This window comes from Nicotiana tabacum, chromosome 3 (genome assembly GCF_000715075.1).
Source record: "Nicotiana tabacum cultivar K326 chromosome 3, ASM71507v2, whole genome shotgun sequence".
In the NCBI taxonomy this organism is placed as follows: domain Eukaryota; kingdom Viridiplantae; phylum Streptophyta; class Magnoliopsida; order Solanales; family Solanaceae; genus Nicotiana; species Nicotiana tabacum.
The window spans coordinates 188,243,995-188,262,113 of NC_134082.1; the positions used below are offsets into that span (position 1 = coordinate 188,243,995).

General features: G+C 32.4%; 1 protein-coding gene across 1 annotated transcript; it reads left to right on the forward strand.

Annotated features, from left to right (window-relative positions):
* Positions 1 to 14,180: 14,180 nt before the first annotated feature.
* LOC107774530 (myosin-3-like) lies at positions 14,181 to 17,504 on the forward strand. The gene is made up of 6 exons (XM_016594082.2): positions 14,181 to 14,658; positions 15,559 to 15,691; positions 15,871 to 16,014; positions 16,098 to 16,213; positions 16,309 to 16,497; positions 16,781 to 17,504. The coding sequence occupies exons 1-6, from the start codon at positions 14,329 to 14,331 to the stop codon at positions 17,216 to 17,218; spliced, it is 1,350 nt and encodes a 449-aa protein (XP_016449568.1). The 5' UTR covers positions 14,181 to 14,328; the 3' UTR covers positions 17,219 to 17,504.
* The last annotated feature ends 615 nt before the right edge of the window (positions 17,505 to 18,119 follow it).

Genomic DNA, 18,119 nt, shown 5'->3' on the forward strand with positions numbered 1-18,119 from the left:
CAAAAATGGCCAGACATAAGGGCAAAATGGTAAAAGGAGAATAAAGATGGATAAAGTAGTTATATTTCAAAAATGGCCTTTCAGCACTTCCCTGGAAGAATTTAAGGCTGTCTTAGCAAAATAGCTGGAGTACGAGGGCAAAACAGTAAAAAGCTGATGAAAATAACACCTTTTTTTTTTCAAAAATTTTATGCACATGTAGAATTTTATGTTCCTTTTTTTGAAAAGTGTGGGCTGAACCCGATGGAGGTTGCCTACGAATCTCACTTTCGGTGAGAATCAAACCCGCGTAGTTCGATGAAACTAGGTACTTTTCTCTTTTGATTTTTATGAAAATTAATCTTTACACCTCACACCAAACTATTATAAAATCTCTCTTTTTTAAAGGGTTTATCTGCGCTAAATTAGGAGAATGACTCTTTTTTTTTAATAATTCCGCTACACTAATTTTTTAAAGCCGGTCGACAACGCAAGTAAGCCTTCCAAATGATGTATCAAGTAGCACATAAGTGGCCATGATGGTCTCAAAGAGGATACCTATCTTATACGGACCCAGCCCCTGTGCCGCGTTTCACTAAGTCAAATGCATGTGATGCACATAAAACAAACCTACTAGGGATATCCGGCATGAGGTTTGTTCTTCTAGATTCAAATCCTGGTGGAGAAGGTATCTAGACCGGCTTACTCGAGTGGACAACTCGAGCCGAGGAGGGTCAGTGTACCGGTAGCACTGCTTTCTGGCTTAACTGGTGGTGCTCCCCACCTAAAAACATGTGTGACTAAAATCCTTCACCGGGTGACAAGCACCTCAGCTATTTCAAAGAAAGCGAGCTATGTCAAGCAAATGCCCAATTTTTAATTTCAAGAAGACTCAGAGGGGGTGCGTGAGAAGACAATTTATATGTACAGTTCAACAATATCGAAGTAGTAAAAAGCGAACATGTATCACATTAGGCACAAATAAATCACAATATTTACATAATTAATAAAGCCAAAAAAGTCAACATGTACAAGCTCGAATTCTTATCAGTCCCCAGCAGAGTCGCCAGAGCTGTCACACCCCTTTTTTACCCCTCCAAAAAGATATGTGGTGTTATGGATTGTGGGTCAAAGAGTTTTTCCAATTAAAGTGACAAACTTGAGTAGGAATTATTTTATTTACAGAGTCACCACTTAGAATTGATTTTTAGGTGTTCCAAGTCACCTTTTATTTGAATCCCTAGTCAAAGGAAGATATGACTCTATTTTTTATCGGTCTGCAAAAATAAAGTTCGGATAAGGAATTCTGTTAATCGGGGAGAAGATGTAAGGTATTCCCCGAGTCCCGTGGTTCTAGCACGGTCACTTTATTGGCTATATTTAACTTAAATTAATTTTGGATAAACTGTAATTTATTTGATTTTTATGCTTTTCCTATGTCCCTTTTATTTATTAAAATAAAAAAACAATATTTGAATAATATTAAATTGTCAAACGCGTCTACTAGTTGCTTAGCGTTAAAAGAAAAATGACAAAATATAGAGTATTCTTCTAAGCCTAAATTTCTTCTTCACGTTAATGTCCAAAAAAAACATTGTTTTTCACAACGAGACTTACATGCTAATTATTACATTTGCTCTTTATCTCCTTAATCAATTATTTCTTAAAGATTAATATAATATTTCTAACTAATTATACATGAACCTTAAAAGTAATTCACATAAAAGATCTCAAACTAAACAAGCATGATTAAAAATGAGGTATTTAGCTTTTCCTTAAACTAAGTAAACTTAAAAGAATGCAATTTCAATCACATACATAAAAGAGAAAAGTTAATTTAACTAATTTTTTGAAAGATTTACATGATAATAAGACTAATATAACATTTATGTTGAAGCAATAAATAATCGGATCTAACATGTTCCGTCAATCCAGACCGGGATCAAATCCTTCTTATTATCACAAAGAATCTGCAATATAAGAATTTGAATTACTTGGTTTGCAGAATAATAAAATATAGCAGTGCAACAACAGAAATTTAGCAGCAACATACAACAGCAACAACATCAACTCAAATGTTAAGAACAACCCAAAAACTCAACAGAGATGCTTGAAACTAGTAGCTATCAACTTCACAAAATGCCTAGGGGATCTTTCTATTTTGTTTAAAGTTTTTGCATTCAAATAATAATCACAAAGCTCTTAATTTCAGCTGCTAAATGATCCTATAGCTACCGATTTTTCTCTCTTTTTTATGTGTATATCTCTCTGTAATGTAAGATAGAGTGTCCTCTTCCTCGAAGGTGGTTTTTTGCCGATTGATATAAAGAACCAAAATCGAAAGAAGAAAAACGTGGTGAAGCTACGGTCCAAAAATAATTAAATTTAGGTGCTCCATTTTTCTCCTTCTCAGATTGATTTTCCAATTTTTCAAAATTCTTTCCTATTTTTTTAACGTTCTTTTCCTCCTTTTCAAAAGATGCCCCCTTTTTCTCATGTTGTCCCCCTCTTTCCTCCTCCCTTTTTGACTTGTTATTTTCCATCTTTTCAAAAGCAAATCTCCCATCCTTCCGTGTTGTTTTTCCTCCCCCCTTTTTGACTTTGTGTTGTAATTAGTTTATTTAGTAAGGCAGAGTGGGAAAGTTCAAGCATGGTAAAAAATTAGGCTCTCAGAGGTGGCTATTATGATTCAGAGTAGAGGGATAGTGATATTGATCTGTTTTCCGTTTGTTGTTTTCTTCCCAATTTTTCGTTTGTAGTCGATTGTCGTTGTTCCTTTCTTCTTTTTTCCTTTTGTTTTTATGTTGTTGACTTGGGTCTTATGTAATCCGCGACCATTTGCGCGGAGACTTTGTATAAAGGAAAATTTTCGTTGTTATTTGTCTTGTATTCTACCTTTATTTTCATTTCGCGTGATTTTGGTGCGAGATAGATTCCCGCATGGAAAATCCCGGTCTTTTGCACTTTCTGATGGTCCTTGGCATTAGGACTATTTTGCACTTTTTCTTTGGCGATGGCTTATGGACTTAAAGGATGTTTGCCGAAATAGTAACCCGTCTACGTTCGATCGAGGTCGAACTCTCCTCTTGGGCGAAGGCCATTGGACTTAAAGGGTGTTATTTCGAACTTATCGAAATAGTAACCCGTCGTCATTCGATCGAGGTTGAAATCTTTTTTTTGGTGAAGACCCTTGGCCTTGAAGGGTGTTATTTCGAACTTATCGAAATAGTAACCCGTCATCGTTCGATCGAGGCCGAACTCTTCTTTTTGGCGAAGGCCCTTGGCCTTAAAGGGTGTTATTTCGAACTTATCAAAATAGTAACCCATCGTCGTTCGATTGAGGTCAAACTTTTCTTTGTTTTGGCGAAGTCCCTTGGATTTTAAGGGTGTTATTTCAAACTTATCGAAATAGTAACCTATCATTGTTCGATCGAGGTTGAACTTTTCTTCGTTTTGACGAAGGCCCTTGGCCTTAAAGGGTGTTATTTCAAACTTATCGAAGTAGTAACCCGTCGTCGTTCGATCGAGGTCGAACTTTTCTTCGTTTTGGCAAAGGCCCTTGGCCTTAAAGGGTGTTATTTCAAACTTATCGAAGTAGTAACCCGTCGCCGTTCGATCGAGGTCGAACTTTTCTTCGTTTTGGCAAAGGCCCTTGGCCTTAAAGGGTGTTATTTCAAACTTATCGAAATAGTAACCTATCATTGTTCGATCGAGGTCGAACTCTTCTTCGTTTTGGCGAAGGCCCTTGGCCTTAAAGGGTATTATTTCAAACTTATCGAAGTAATAACCCGTCGTCGTTCAATCGAGGTCGAAATCTTCTTCTTGTTGGCGAAGGCCCTTTGCCTTAAAGGGTGTTATTTCGAATTTATCGAAATAGTAACCCGTTTTTGTTCGATCGAGGTCGAATTTTTCTTCTTTTTGGCGAAGGCCCTTGGACTTAAAGGGTGTTATTTCGAACTTATCGAAATAGTAACCCGTCATCGTTCGATTGAGGTCAAACTTTTCTTCGTTTTAGCGAAGGCCCTTGGCCTTAAAGGGTGTTATTTCGAACTTATCGAAATAGTAACACGTCGTCATTCGATCGAGGTCGAACTCTTCTTTTTGGCGAAGTCCCTTCTTGGCCTTAAAGGGTGTTATTTCGAACTTATCAAAATAGTAACTTGTCGTCGTTCGATTGAGGTCGAACTTTTCTTCTTTTTGGTGAATTCTCTTGGCCTTAAAGGGTGTTATTTCGAACTTATCGAAATAGTAACCCATCGTCGTTCGATCGAGGTCGAACTCTTCTTTGTTTTGGCGAAGTCCCTTGGCCTTAAAGGGTGTTATTTCGAACTTATCGAAATAGTAACCCTTCGTCGTTTGATCGAGGTCGAAATCTTCTTCTTTTTGGCGAAGGCCCTTGGCCTTAAAGTGTGTTATTTCGAACTTAACGAAATAGTAACCCATCGTCGTTTGATCGAGGTTGGACTTTTCTTCTTTTTGGCGAAGGCCCTTAGCCATAAAGGGTGTTATTACGAACTTATCGAAATAGTAACCCGTCGTTAGTCCCAGTTTTTGGATAGCTAGACATTTTTTGGGAGAGTCCCAGTTCGTTTGACATTGCTTGCATCAGAGGGAGAAACGTTGGAGAATGCGAAACGTTGCTATTTCGCTTAGGTTCGTTCTGCGCATACATTGTAGTTTCCTTGTCCGACTCCTGCCTTCCGGCTTGGAGGTGTCACCGGCGGGCGGTATTTCAGTTGTTTTGCAGTAGTTTTTCGTTCTTTAATTGAGATGTTTCTTTACTCGCTCGTCCGTGCGACCTTTGTGTTCCTGCTTGAGCAAAGAGCAGAAGGTGAGTTAAAATAACACTTTCCTTGCCCCTACCCGGTGGTCCGATGGGGGAGAACGGGTTGGTAACGTTGTTCGTCTTGTTTGACATTTCGATGGTTGATGGGGTGAAGATTTCTAAATTTGGTGATGCTACTCGACTCTCCTCCCCCTACCGTGTTGCGCTTTTGTCCCGTGTGGGTTGGGTTTTTCCTTCGCGCTCTTTTTGGTGGGTGATCGTATTTTTCGTCTTTGATCTGGGAGAGACTAGGAAATTTCACTAAGAAATCCCCACATACGGCGCCAAATTGTTTGACTCAAAATATATCGGAACCTTTTTGAACAAATCAATCGAAGAAAATGAAGGGTAAATCTTAGTCAGACATAATAAATTCCAGATCAAAGAGCTAATAGTATGAATTATACATAGGATGAAAAAGATATAGTCAGACTTATTGAAATTTAACATTGTGACCCCCATCGATCGATGAGGGAGATAGTTTTACATGTTCCTCTGCAGATTACTTATTTCCTATGAAGATTACAAGAAGAGAGCTTGGGGGATAGAAAAGGGGAGGAGCCTCTTCCTTATCGATGGTTTTCCCTTCCTATATATAGTCAAGACACCCTTGCCATTTACTTAGTCCGACGCTCTCTTGCTCTAGTGTGTCTTGGTCGTTCTTTTAGACATTGCTTCTTCCGACTCGACGGGTGTCAAGAGTGGGATGTAGAGTGGACTATGTTATTTTTTGCTGCCCGGTCACCGGGGCCGGACGTTGATCAGTTCGATCGTGACGGTCAGATTTTTACCAATACAGTAAGGATTGATGGCTAGAAGGGAAAGATGAAGTTCTTTTTTTGATTCTTTCACTAGTGGAAATTCTTATCGAGTATGTTACGATAAATTTGAAGAGACTCCTAATGAAATTGGAAGCGTTAATTATGGAAAAGGTATTTTTAAATTTAAAATGTGTAGGGTAGAGATTAGAGAATGTGTCTTTGAAACTTGCAGATTTCATTAATCCTTCTCTTGTTGCTAGATTGAAGTTACATTATGACACTTTTTTAGGACTCAAAAGTAAAAATTAAAGAATAAAGACGAACTATCGAGGTAAATCCAAAAACCAAACTTATTTTGGTTTGGTAAATGACTTGTTGATTTTTTATGAATTTCTGTTTTGAATAGATGAAATGTAAGCCCCCATTTGACATTGCCCTTGTTAGGGTAATTTTATGTTAATCGCTATTCGCTATATTCATGACCTCAACAAATATGAACAGAAACATTAGACAATTTTGGTAATTAGTGCACTCTATTTACCTAAACAATGTTCTGATAATAATAAAATTTGACTTTTCTTACTGTGAAATACTAACTCCTTAACTTTAGTCAAGGAAAACTCAAATGAGACATAATTTGTTGAGACGTTTTTTTTTTCACTCTTTCTTTATGTCTTGATGTAATTCTCGATCATTATCCATGATATAAATGCACTGTAGCAACTGCTTTGTCAAGATTTATATAGAACTACTAAAACTATATGTAGCACTTGGTGAAGTTAATTCGCATTCAAAAACCTTGATATGGTACATGCATGTTTTACCAATTAACTTGAAAATAATAGAATTGTGCTACGTTAATTATGTTAGGTGACCTTTACTTTAATTTAGATGCGTTACTATGAAATTTATTTCCTAAGAACGAGGGACAAGTGTGATATAGTTGTATTTCTAATTTAATATTCTCACTTTAACTTATTTAGAAGCTCCTTTCAATATATTATTTGTGTCATTCTAAATCGCTTTTATGAATATTATTTTCAATTTCAAATGAAATAAATGTAGCTCATTATCCAAATATTTTCATCAATAGTATGCCTCCTTGAAAATAAAATACTAATATCTGTATTTTGAAAACACAAGCTGGATAGTCATAATCTATCTTGATTCTTTCGACCAAAAAAAAAATGAAAATCAAAATGGTGATTTATTTTCCAAACTGTTTTCTTTTCCACTTGATGTTTTATCATTCAATATTAGTAAAATTTCTTATATTTATGCTACACGTTGGGAATAGATGATCATTTATAAACCATTTGCCAAACACAGAAATAAAATAACAAAGCTATGGAACTATTTGTGTTAAAAATAATCAGTACAGTATTTGATTTCAAAGTAAATTAATCGATCAATAGAGCCACCCTCATCCAACGTATTTGGCTAAAGTTCCATCAACTTTAGTCGGTTGTATGGGTGGCCAGGGTCCAATCTAACTAACGGCATGTGCAACTATAGATTGGTCTATAGATGGTTCATTTGGTTTCACTTTTTAGATATCCATCCATTTTGTTTCCATTCTCTTGGTTGGACCACAAATATATATAGTAGAAAATGTTTTTTCTTGTTATTTTATTCTTAGCTTTTTAATTCATTTTAAGTTTTTTCTTTTCAATTATTTGTTGTGAGATAATAGGAAATACACTATAAAGTAATTTGAATATATAGGTGGAAAAAACATAAAATCGAGTTCCTATATGATTTCTTTGTTAACTTTTACCTCACAATGTGCGCACATAAAATGCCATGGCCAGATAGTGCAGATAGCTGCCAAAGTTGTGCATCTATATTCATTGGTTCCCTCAAACATGTGCATTTAACAAATTTGATGAAAATTATGACATGTACAACACAAATTAATATGAATAAATGGTAAATTGTAAAGGTATAGTTCATATGTTATAATTCTGTTACATCTCTCCCTATATAGAGAATTTTAGCAATCTTAATATTCCTAACATGTGGCCGTGGTCTTTTTTTATCAGAAGTATCACTCTATATATATATATACACGCACGCATATATATATATATATATATATATATATATATATATATATATATATATATATGTGTGTGTGTGTGTGTGTGTGTGTGTGTGTGCGCGCTCCAGTTGAGGAGGAATTGCTAATTAAGAGCTTGGGTTTATTGTAAGGAGGATAATTGTACCACAAATTTTAGTTTTTTACAAACAGTTGATAAATCCGGCAAAGTATTTTGTATAAATGCCATTAAAATATGCAAGCTTTTAACAGCCATAAATAGGAACCTTCTATAAATAAGCTTCGTATTCTCAAACATATTAAAGTAGAATCACTTAATAAAAACTTAACATTATAAAATCAAGAAAAAAGCTTATACTTCTTAATACAATCTAATGAATATATCAGGTAAAAGGAGTCTATTACTTGTAACAAAATAGAGGAACAAAAGAGGAGAGTGGTTGGTTAGGATAAATATCATTATGTGGTCATGGAGAAGGAACATGATTAATATATAGCCTGATGCTATTAACATTAAGCTCCCTAGCTCAATGAAATTTTGTTGCCACCCAAAATTAAAGGTTGTTTGCTTGCACGAGACAAAAGAGAGATATATGAGATTATTGAAAGAATTTATTACTCAACTTTACACATATCTCATAAATATAGTTTTGAGAATAAACAAACTATCTTCATCTCCTAGCCGCCACTCTAGGAAAAAACACAAAGCAACAACAGAAGTCCAGAACTGATATTCGATCTTTATTTAGGCATCAAAATTCAGACATGGTATTCTATTAGAAGTCTATTTCTATTCGTTTTACCAATATAACCAATAGTTTTATGTTAAGATTAATACAAATAAGGGCATAAAAGTCGACTAATATTTCGAGGCTATTTTAATCGTTCAACATTTAGCGTGTAACATTGATGCTTTTATAATAACTAGTATTAGTGTACGTGCATTGCACGTGTACATCACGTCAATTATTGTTAAACGTATACAAGATGAAAAAATTATTGAAAAATAACAGTTGAAGTTAAAATAAATTTAATCTATGTTTAAATAATAAAAAAATTAATTTTCATTGATAGAATAGTTAAATTCAATATCTTTTGAACATGCAAAAAGATAATAAATTTAGTTGGATTAGTTAAATAGTATAGTATTTGATTATAAATAATTTATATAAAAAATATATATTTTATGTCGTTATATTTCACCTAACATCTCTTCATAAATGTTATATTCATAATATTAAGAAAATAATAAATTTTAAAAAAGGCAAGTAATGAATATAAGTAAATAACGAATATTTTAATATTAATTATAAATTTTAGACAATCGATCATTTTAACAGAACTAATAGCCTGTTTGGCCAAGCTTCTAAAATCTGTTTATTTTGAAAAGTACTTTTAAAAAAAGTACTTTTAAAAAAAAATACTTTTAGTGAGAAGCAGTTTATATTTGACTAATTAATTTAAAAAGCACTTTTGAGCAGTAATTAGTGTTTGGCCAAGCTTTTTGAAAACTACTTCTAAGTGTATTTTTTTCAAAAGTGCTTCTCAGAATAGTGTTTTTGGAGAGAAGCTACTTTTTTCTGCTTTTCAAAAACTACTTCTGCTTCTCCTCAAAAACACTTTGTTTCCTTCCAAAAGCTTGGCCAAACACCTCATAAGAGCTATCTCTTTCAGTTGGTATGAAATGAAGTATAAGAACTTTATGTTAATTCGTATCGTGTAACGAATCAATTAGTTTTTTACTTTTCTAAAAAATAAAGAAAATAATATTTAATTTTAATTTATCAAGATTCTAAAATAGTTATTTTATATAGGAAATGAGGTTAAGCTACTTTTATAACAAAAGAGATTAAGAGTTTAAAAGGGTTCTATGCTCTTTACTTTATTCTTTGTCCTTTTCTTGGATTGATTTCACTCACATTTTGTCCATAAATATTTTGTACTTGAGTTTTATACTTTTATAATACTATAAATAAATAAATATATATTATTTTGGAACTTTTAGTTTTAAATCATCTCAAATTTTAAATATTAATTAAAATTTTTATTTTCAATGTGTTCAAATAAGAAAATTTACGTAAGATGAAATATTAATTAATTTTAATTCATTAAACGTTAGGAGATCCTACATATTCGTTCAAATAAGAAAAAATTTAATAAGCAAATTATAATTTTAGCTAATAAGAATTTTATTTTTAAAGTGCTTAATGAGAAAAGAATTTATAAAAATAAAATTTAAGTGATTTAGTCATAAACGTTAGGAATTCTTAAGTATAATCTAAATAAAAAATAATTTCTTAAGCTAAATGTTATTATTTCAACATTTTAAATATAAGAAAAATAATAAACTAATATTTTTGTCAAATGTAAAATCAAATTTACAAAAATTAAAAAGTCGATTTTCTTGAAATTTAGTGCATTTGTAATTGCAAGTAGATTGACAGATCAACTTATTTTACATGGTTTGTTATGAGCAGAGTTACTCATCTTGATCTAAGTTATATTCCATACATTAACTCTAAATAAACTTTTCTTTTTAGGAGAGTGTTTATTTGTCTATCATTCATTAATGCCTAGAGCAATTGTTCATGCATTTTTGGAGGTGTTTGACGGTGTTTTCCTCTTTTCACATGTAAGTTTCAATTTATCTTTTACGGAAGTCACTTTAGAATTTTTACAATTTATGAAAATCAAGCTATTCAAAAAGTAATTTTAAAATCCTACAAATTAAGAAAATAACTTAAATTACTATTTTGTCTAATGTAGACTTCTATCTTAAAGGGTAAAAAAGGCGAACGATATTTCGCTAAGAGCCTTCGTGATTTTAATATAGTGATACGCGCGTTGCGCGTGTATTCTGTCTCAATGAGTATAAAATTTTAAAAGAAATATGCATATTTTATATTGACATTCATTTGAATTATAAACGAAAAGGAAAAAAGGAAGGTATAAGTTTTTGAAAATGATGATTGTTGATCTTATTTAATTTTTATTAATTACTACGTGAAAATATTACAAAACAAGCTTAGCTATTGATCTTATTTAGCTAATTACTCAATGAAGGAAGAAACTCGCCTGGTAAAAATACCCAATCAACTCAATCAGTTAATTCAACTTAACACTTAGTTCAATTTTATAATTTTATAATTTTAATTTCATAAGTTATATTATGACAGTAAAAGATACAAAATATAACTTACATGTGACAAATAGTTATGGTCTAGTTTTAGTGAATTATATTAGTTCAATTCAAGGTGATTTGATATAAGCTTACACATATGAATAATAAATTAAATTAATCAGATTTTTTTTTTAATATTACTTCACTTAATAGTTTTTTATAGACAATTGTTTCTTTGTGCATATTCCCTATATTGTCTCGAACATGTCCTGGAAATACATTAAAGGAACAAACATTGAATTATAGTCTTTTGCTAATTAGTCATTTCAATGAGAAAATATTCTTGTTCTCAACATTAAGGAAAACAATTGTTTTTATTGATTCAATTTTTAATATTAATTCATTCTAAAATTTTAAGTATTTAACTATATTTTTATCCAATGGAAAGTCTATTTTCAAAAGGTAAAATAACTGATCGTTACTTCACTTTTGTGTGTGTTTTTAGAATAATCAAGTCAAAGCAGAAATACTATCTCATCTACTTTTCATTAGATTTTCCAATGTGAAAGTCAAACGTTTGAATTTTCATCTTAATTTGAGTAATTAAACAATTATAATCAAAAGTATTTAAAAGAAGTAATTGCAAAGATTAAGAAAAATGCATAATGTTGAGAGAAATTTAACGTGATTTCGATATTCTAATAAAACATGACAGTAAGCATATGAGTATTTTATAATTCTGAGAAATTGTAAATATCATGAATTCAATATTCTATATATCATATCCTAGTAATGGTTTGAGTAACATTAACTATTTAATTTTTGTGTGTCATAAATTTTAATAGTTTGTTTCTTAATAAGTTAACTAAAATAAATTTTAGTTGTTATAATAGAAATTAACCCGAAAAATTCATCCATAATTAGTAGGAGATATCATTCTTGTCAATATATATTAAATAAAAATCAAAAAATAAGGAAAAAAGGTGAAAAAGTAACATGTTTATGAACTAAAAGTCACCTGTCTATCTTTGATGGAGTTAACATGTAATTTACTTTTACTCGTTTTCATAATTCGTGGGCTTAAAAAAACCCTTATTAGACTTTCGAAATTTTAAAAAGAATGCCATTTTCTTATAGTTGCACGCATAGTTTTCAAAATTTATCCTGAAAGTTAATACATGGGCTTTAAAAATTCACATTCCTTAAGAATCAAATTATTGTAGAATTCAATGCCACGTCAAGGGGTAGTTTTCAAATTTGCAAGGTCCTAAATATTAGGAAAAATAACATGGAAGGAATTATAATTATATTACATAGTTCAAATAAGGAAAGAAGTTATATAAGTTCAAAAAATCTTAATGAATTTTAAAACCTAAAAATTAGGAATCCTTACGTAGTTCAAATAAGGAAAGATTTAATAAGAAAGTTATTTAATTTTATTTTAAAGTTTTAAATATTAGAAAAATAATTAAATGACTATTTTGTCTAATGTGAAATTAAATTTAAAGGGAAAAAAAGGCGAACGACATTTCACTAAGGGTCTTGGTGTTTTTAATATAGTATAGATATATATAATTATAAAAGAAACTTAAAAAGTCCAACTTAAAAGATTTGGCTTGTGAGTAGGAATGTTTTAGGATTTGAACTCATTAATACAAAGTTTTGTATTAATAACGGTGATGTTTATGTTAGTTTGTGCATATTTTAACTACTTTATCCTATTATTATAGGTATACGAATAATCACGTCCACTAAACCACCTAACATATTTTATCTTTACTAAATGATAAACCCTCATATTTTCAGTGTCATGTCCTACAATTATAGTTGATTCATTGACACTGAACTATCCCACTTTTTTGGCCTATGAAAATGTTTAAGCAAATTAGAATTAGAGGTATTTTATTTGTAGGGTACATCTTTCCATGAATCACTTTAACCAATTGGCTTTTGTGTCTCGTCATATGAAACCAAGGCTTAAAAATCAATGATATCCAAGTCCCAAAGTTAGCTACTTATTCAATTTTTATTAACACATTTCAGGCGCTCGAGGCAACATTGATCATAACCCTTAATCATTTCCCCCACCTTCTCTTTCAAACTCTTATTATGACGTAGCATAATGCATGCAACTCAATAGTCAATTCATGGAAAAACTTTAGTAGTACTAGTTTTTTCATATCCCAATAATTTTATCAGCTTAACCATGCATTGGATCTAATCACCTAAATTATACTACTTCACTAAATTCACTGGATCGATATAGTCCCAAAAAAGATTAGGTCAATGAAATCTTGTTTAATCATAATCATAGTTTGCAAGAGTTGAACAGTTACATCCAATTGAGATCTTGCTAAGATTTTTAGAAAAATAAAAAATAAAACATAAAGTGCAATATTGATTTTGAAAATCTAAGCTTTCAACTAACCCAATTCAAGTAGTTCTGCGACGTGTCATTCAGACATCCACTATAGAAATTCTTTTTTTTTTTTTTTTGGTTTTAAGTTGAAAGTTTTTGCATTAATTCTTCACTTCAAATGAGGTGGTACTTTAATTGTTCAAGTACAAATATGGCATGATACGAAAAAAGAGGTTCAAATTAAAATCCTAAGCTAAATTTAGTATAGAATTTGATTAATTGCTTAATATTGTTTTCTAAGTTTTGGATGTTGATGCCAAATATTACTTTGAAGTCAATTTAGGTTACTTAAACTGAGCAATAAAACCAGCTCTTCTAAGTGGACGTTTGGACATAGGAATTGTAAAATTCCAAAAAAAAGTGATTTTTTTTCAAGTAATAATTGTATTTGAAAATTAAAGTTGTATTTGGACATAAATAAAATTTGGGTTGTTTTTGAATTTTTGTGAGTGATCTGAGTGAAAATTTTGAAAAACAATTTTTTTTGTTGAAGTTTTTCAAATTTTCGAAAATTCCAAAATTCATCTTCAACTTAAAAAAGTGAATTTTTTTTGGCCAAACATTGATTTCGAAAAAAAAATGAAAACTTCTTATATCCAAACGGGCTCTAAGTTATAGTTCACAACACGACAATTATAAGGGACAATTCTTAGAAGAAAAATAGAAAATATTAAATTCTACATTGGATTCATTATTTTAAATTAGGAAAATAATAATTATAAAATCTATAGGGGATGTCCCCTAGAAGTAATAATACCAACCATTCTTGTTTCCATTTCTTCATCATCCAGCAACCCAATGAGTCCACTGGCCTCAATCGGTTTAAAATATCCATTTTGTCTTCCAAAAATTGCTACAAAAATTCTTTTTTATTTACATATTTAATTTAATGGTCCTCTGCTATGATAAAAAAAACTGGACCTACATAAACCTCAAGACTTCTTTCAAACAAAGCAAAAGCTGAAAAAAAGCAAAGCTTTCTGACAATATACACATGCAATTCCTTATTATTCCTGCCATAGAATCAAACATGCTTAGATTTTGGGCATCTCAAGTAAGCCAAACTGCAGCTTTTTCAAATCCTTAAGACTCAAACTCCCAGTTCTTGGATATGTTGTACATATTTGTTTGTTTGTGTCTTATGTGTAATTAGAACTGTAAGTTATGTCTTCAGTGATTGTGACAACTTATCAGAATATGGGAAGTCTTAGTACTCTAGAGCTTATGCTTGAGGAACTTCAACAACCAGAGGAAAATACAAATGATTTGCCACCACCTTTGCCTGTTAGGCCAATCACAAAGGCTAGGTTGCCTAAGGGAAGAAGGAAATTGCCAGAGTTTGGTAAAGAAAAGAATAGAGATGAAGAAGATGGATATTCACAGGTTAAGTGTGGTTTGTTTGAGAGCACAAGAACAAAGGAAGATGTATTTCTTGATCAACCAGTTCATCAATGGGATTCAGCAGAGAGGGATTCTGTAGCCATGACAGATAAGGTAAATGGAAATGAATTAAAGCTTCTTATGTGTTTTGAGGGAAAATTAGGGGCAACTTGAATCTTGTTTTCAAAGTATGAAGTAGATTACTTTTGTTAAAACAGTCTGAGCCACCTTGCGCATACCTCGACTGTTGCATTGGATACCTGCTACCTTCCATCATCACACTATTAGGTAACTCTGCTTAAACATGGAAGTTTTTGCCGCTACTGGTATTCAAAATCCTAGTCTGTGATAGTTTTTGTTGCAGTTTCATTGACCGTTATGCCACACCCATGGGTGCATAAATACATTATGTTTATTTCCATTCCTTTCCTTTTTCTACTAATTCCTTCAGAAACAATTATAATTAATTATCACCTATGTAACAACAACAACAACAACAATAACAAACCCAGTGCAATCCCACACAGTGGAGTCTGGGGAGGGAGTGTGTACGCAAACCTTACCCCTACCTTACGAAGGTAGAGAGGTTGTTTCCGATAGACTCTCGGCTCAAGAACAATTATCACCTATGTGTTGATAATATTATTAAAGATTAATAAACTGTACTCTGACTCTGTGAGTGCCAGTTTCCTACATTAAGTTATAGCAGGCAAATGACTCTTGGGAGAAGTAAAACATTACATCTTCTCCTAATGCAAATTTTGTCTTCATTGGTTGGCAGATGTGATTAGTTCTTAACTTATTTAAATGAATGCAGTCATCCGTTTATTTGCTAAGGTGTATTTTCTTTAGATGTCAGGATGTATAAAGGAGGATGCATTAGTGTATTCAGATTGCATTTTATTCATATTTAACAGGAGACTTGGTAAAACTGAGTCATAGTCATATTTCTCATATAATTTCAACTGTTGCCAGTTTCAAAAATTGCTGAAATTCTTGTGGTTTCTTCCACAGTTTTGTTTAGTCGTTGATCTGAGAGAAGGAGCTGAACTCAGTGCAGTAGTGGGAATTCAGAGATGCTTTCGCGGCTACCAAGCCCGCCGGTACTATCATCAGATTAAAATTGGAGTAGTAGCACTACAACAATGTAATCCACATTATCCAATTTTTCTCAAAAATTCATATGCTATAATACTTATTCCAGACTTGAATAAAGAAGAAGTACTAAAAAAATACCTGATCCTCAAGGGCAAAGAGCTTCATGTATTTCATTTTCCTTTGAAATTTTGATGATTGTAGCTCAACCATAGTCATTCATTCTTGCAGTTGTGCGTGGTGAAATTGCAAGAAAGTATCATCAGGATCTTACTAGGAGGTTGACGGCAATTATCATTATACAGAAACACATAAAGGAACACCGTCATAGAAGAATAGAACGGCAGCTTACTGCAGCCACACGTTTGCAATCTGGTATAGATTGTAGAATCCTTAATCCAAAGATTTGAATATATTGTTTTAGAAGATAGTCCTCAGCTTCTCTATGCATTCTGCAGTTGTTCGAGGTTGGTTGACTCGCAAACAGTTCAATCTCTTAGGTAATGGGAAACCAACATGTGATCAGAACATTAGAAAAAAGAATGACCATGCCGAGAAGGAGCAAGAAACTAAGGTGTGGTTTACTTCTTAAAAAGTAGGTTTCTGAGTGTTGTAAAAACATCAACAAGAACATATCTTAACCAGTTTGGTTGCTTGGACTCCCTTCAGGTACCGCGTTCAGTTCTACTTGATCTTCAGAGGCATATTCTGAGGACAGAGGCAGCTCTGGAGAGAAAGAAAGAGGAAAATGCAGCTTTGAGGCTACATATTCAGCATTATGAGAAAAAGTGGAATCAGTATGAATCAAAGATGAAAGCTATGGAGAAGATGTGGCAAGATCAGTTAACGTCTGTACAAGTGAGCATTCTGTGTCTTCATGTAAAAGCAAATGTTGTTCAGTTTTTGATATCTGAATTTCTTTCGAGCTATGACATTTTGTATGGAGATCACCTCATGAATTGCCAAAGATACATATTCTAGTACTTTCTTATTGAACATCAATGACCTTAACAGTAAACGGAAAGATGTTGTTTATTTGCTTATCTTCATCCAATCTTGTATCTGTTCAGGATTCGGAAAGCAAGAAACTTATCATTTTGTTATTATTTCTGTAACCAAGCGATAATTCCTAATCTTGCAGACAAGTCTGGCTGCAGAAAGGAAAACACACAGCGGTGAAAAAACTAAGGGAGAACTAAGACTACTGATGCATCAAGATCAAGACGAGGATGATGGATTCCCAAGAACGACGAGCCTTCAAAGTAGTGCACTGAATCTTTCCAATGAGGTACATGATTCACAATCACAACAAAATGGGAGAATAAACTCCGAGAACCAGCTTAATAACCACCATGTGATGGATATGGTCAATCATTTTCAAAATTTTGTCCATGATCAATGTAAATCAGGGCAGGAAACGTCCACCCTCAGGCCTAACGATGAGCTTCAAAAGCTGAAAGTTAGATTTGAAGCATGGAAGAAGGATTACAAAAGTAAACTGCGGGAGGTAAAAGCAACAATGAAGCAACTTGGACACCCTGAAAGGGGGAAGGGTACAAAGATATGGTGTGGAAGATGAAAAAGTTAGTGTCTTATAGCTTTCAGCCTTTTCTTTTGAAGGCGTATATTTGATCTTTTAGCTCCTAGAATCATCTGCTTTGTCAAAGTAGATGTCACATCATCTGCTCCACTCGTTTATTCTTCATACCTCAAATTAATTTTCTTACTAGTTCAAGGGGAAAAGGGATGACATGTTTTGCTTTTTAGTATGTGTATTAGGGGGAGATGGGAATACATGTACAGAAACAAACATAGAAAATTATCATTGTCACACAATCAATGAAAAAATGCAGATCTGATATCACAAATCATTGTTCCTCTGAAAATTCCCATTGAAATGAGTTACAAGTTAACGGATTTATGAGTCTGGAAAAGACAAGTGGCATCTATTCAGGCACTGTTGGCTACACAATGGTCAAAGTGATACACTCAGGAGGTCCCTTGCGATCTTGGTTAAAAAGTCCAAATATTGTGAACAAAAATAGTTGGCCACAAAAAGTAGTAGACGCCGTTATTTATATAAATCTAAAACGACTTGGCTGTATGCTGTTTAGATAATATGTTATTTATTCACTAACTCTCCTTCTGTCATTGCATATAATATCTAGTTATTTATATGCTAACCAACTATGGAATCTCGCAACTGGAGAAAAATCTAAAACGATTTACAAGATGAGCAAGGGAGAGAGGAGGATATAAACATAAATTTATATGTATGACTTAACTAAGTTATAACTCGCTCCATTGACTTTGAGTTGAACAACGTCCCTTCCTCGATCCACATATACTTATTTTGTTTTATCCGATTACTTTTTTTAATTATAAGTTTGCATTAAATCAATAAATACAAAGCAAGTGTTTGATACATGAAAAGAGTTTCACTTAACTGTTACTAATTAACTATTAGCTCAAATTTGTAA

What these genes read in the sequence shown, in the direction of transcription:
- LOC107774530 (XM_016594082.2), top strand. Translation starts at nt 14,329, where the DNA reads ATGTCTTCAGTGATTGTGACAACTTATCAGAATATGGGAAGTCTTAGT. An exon ending in AGTAGTAGCACTACAACAAT is followed by an intron (nt 15,692 to 15,870) that starts GTAATCCACATT and finishes TCATTCTTGCAG; the next exon opens with TTGTGCGTGGTGAAATTGCA. An exon ending in AGCCACACGTTTGCAATCTG is followed by an intron (nt 16,015 to 16,097) that starts GTATAGATTGTA and finishes TGCATTCTGCAG; the next exon opens with TTGTTCGAGGTTGGTTGACT.